This window comes from Phocoena sinus, chromosome 11, assembly GCF_008692025.1.
Source record: "Phocoena sinus isolate mPhoSin1 chromosome 11, mPhoSin1.pri, whole genome shotgun sequence".
Classification (NCBI taxonomy): Eukaryota; Metazoa; Chordata; class Mammalia; order Artiodactyla; family Phocoenidae; genus Phocoena; species Phocoena sinus.
Genome location: NC_045773.1, coordinates 54,242,747 through 54,244,143, shown reverse-complemented (window position 1 = coordinate 54,244,143; position 1,397 = coordinate 54,242,747). Strand labels below are relative to the sequence as shown.

Below are 1,397 nucleotides of genomic sequence, written 5' to 3'. Positions count from 1 at the left end.
GTATATTCATCTTGGGGCCCAAGCTGAGGGGACAGCAGCCACAGAAGGGAACCTCTGCTCATGACACAGGTGGAGATGTGAGAGAACATGCCCAATCATGTAAGCAAGTTTTAATCTTTTGGTTGTGTCATGTTTGCTGGCATCCATTGGCAGAAAAATGGCCAAGCTCAAAATCAAAGTGTGAAGAAGAATGTCCCTCTCGTGGAGATGGTGTGGGGTGGAGTGAGTGAATAGTTCTAGACAATAATCCAATCCACCATAGAGTCCAGAGCTAAAAGTTTATTTTTATAAAGTATATTTTTAAAGTGCATTCCCAGGGCTTCCCTGGTGGCACAGTGGTTAAGAATCCACTTGCCAATGCAGGGGACACGGGTTTGATCCCTGGCCCAGGAAGATCCCACGTGCAATGGAGCAACTAAGCCCTGCACCACAACTACTGAGCCTGCACTCGAGAGCCCACCAGCCACAACTACTGAAGCCCGTGCGCCTAGAGCCGGTGCTCCACGACAAGAGAAGCCACCACAATTAGAAGCCCATGCACGGCAACAAAGAGTAGCCCCCGCTCACCGCATCTAGAGAGAGACTGCACACAGCAACGAAGACCCAAGGTAGACAAAAAAAAAAAAAGGGCGTTCCCAGGTGATTCTAAAGGAAAAGCACCACATATCGTGAGAAGGTGTTGACTTTTAAGAGTGGTGAGCAGACCAGCCGGAGCAGGTCTGGGGTCAGGCGGCGGTGCCCCTGGGCCCGGCCATGGTGCAGGCCTGGTACACAGAGAAGTCGGGCGACGACCCGCAGTGGCCCTACCGCGGGGAGCCCGGGTGCCCGGTCGCCCTGGAGCAGCTGCGTGGGCTCGGGGTCCTTTACTGGAAGCTGGATGCTGACAAATATGAGAATGATCCAGAATTAGAAAAGATCCGAAAAGAGAGAAACTACTCCTGGATGGACATAATAACCATATGCAAAGACAAACTACCAAATTACGAAGAAAAGATTAAGATGTTTTATGAGGAGTATTTACACCTGGATGACGAGATTCGCTACATCCTGGACGGCAGTGGGTACTTCGATGTGAGGGATAAAGAGGACAGTTACAATCAAGACTTTAAATTTTAACAGAAAAACTTGTACATTGTTTTTTTTTAGTTAACAATTCTGAGATTCAATTATACCTAATTCGTTATAATCATAGAAAAACCCTAAATTAACCTCATATTTAAAGGGCAGTTTGCTTTAAGTACTTTTATGTTTAAACTGGATTAAAAATCTTTATGTCAAAAAAAAGAGTGGAGAGTATATATTTTTGCCACCAGAGGAAATCAGTGGTTTCTTTCCTTCTTAAAGTTAGCTTTTCTATATATTGAACTTCTACTCAATCTACTATTATTAATTTCACG

At 45.4% G+C, this 1,397-nt stretch overlaps 1 protein-coding gene across 1 annotated transcript; it reads left to right on the top strand.

The window, feature by feature from the left end:
- The first annotated feature begins 753 nt into the window (after nt 1-753).
- LOC116762144 (1,2-dihydroxy-3-keto-5-methylthiopentene dioxygenase-like) lies at nt 754-1,116 on the top strand. Its single transcript, XM_032648898.1, has one exon. It carries the CDS (start codon nt 754-756, stop codon nt 1,114-1,116), a length of 363 nt encoding a protein of 120 aa, XP_032504789.1.
- The last annotated feature ends 281 nt before the right edge of the window (nt 1,117-1,397 follow it).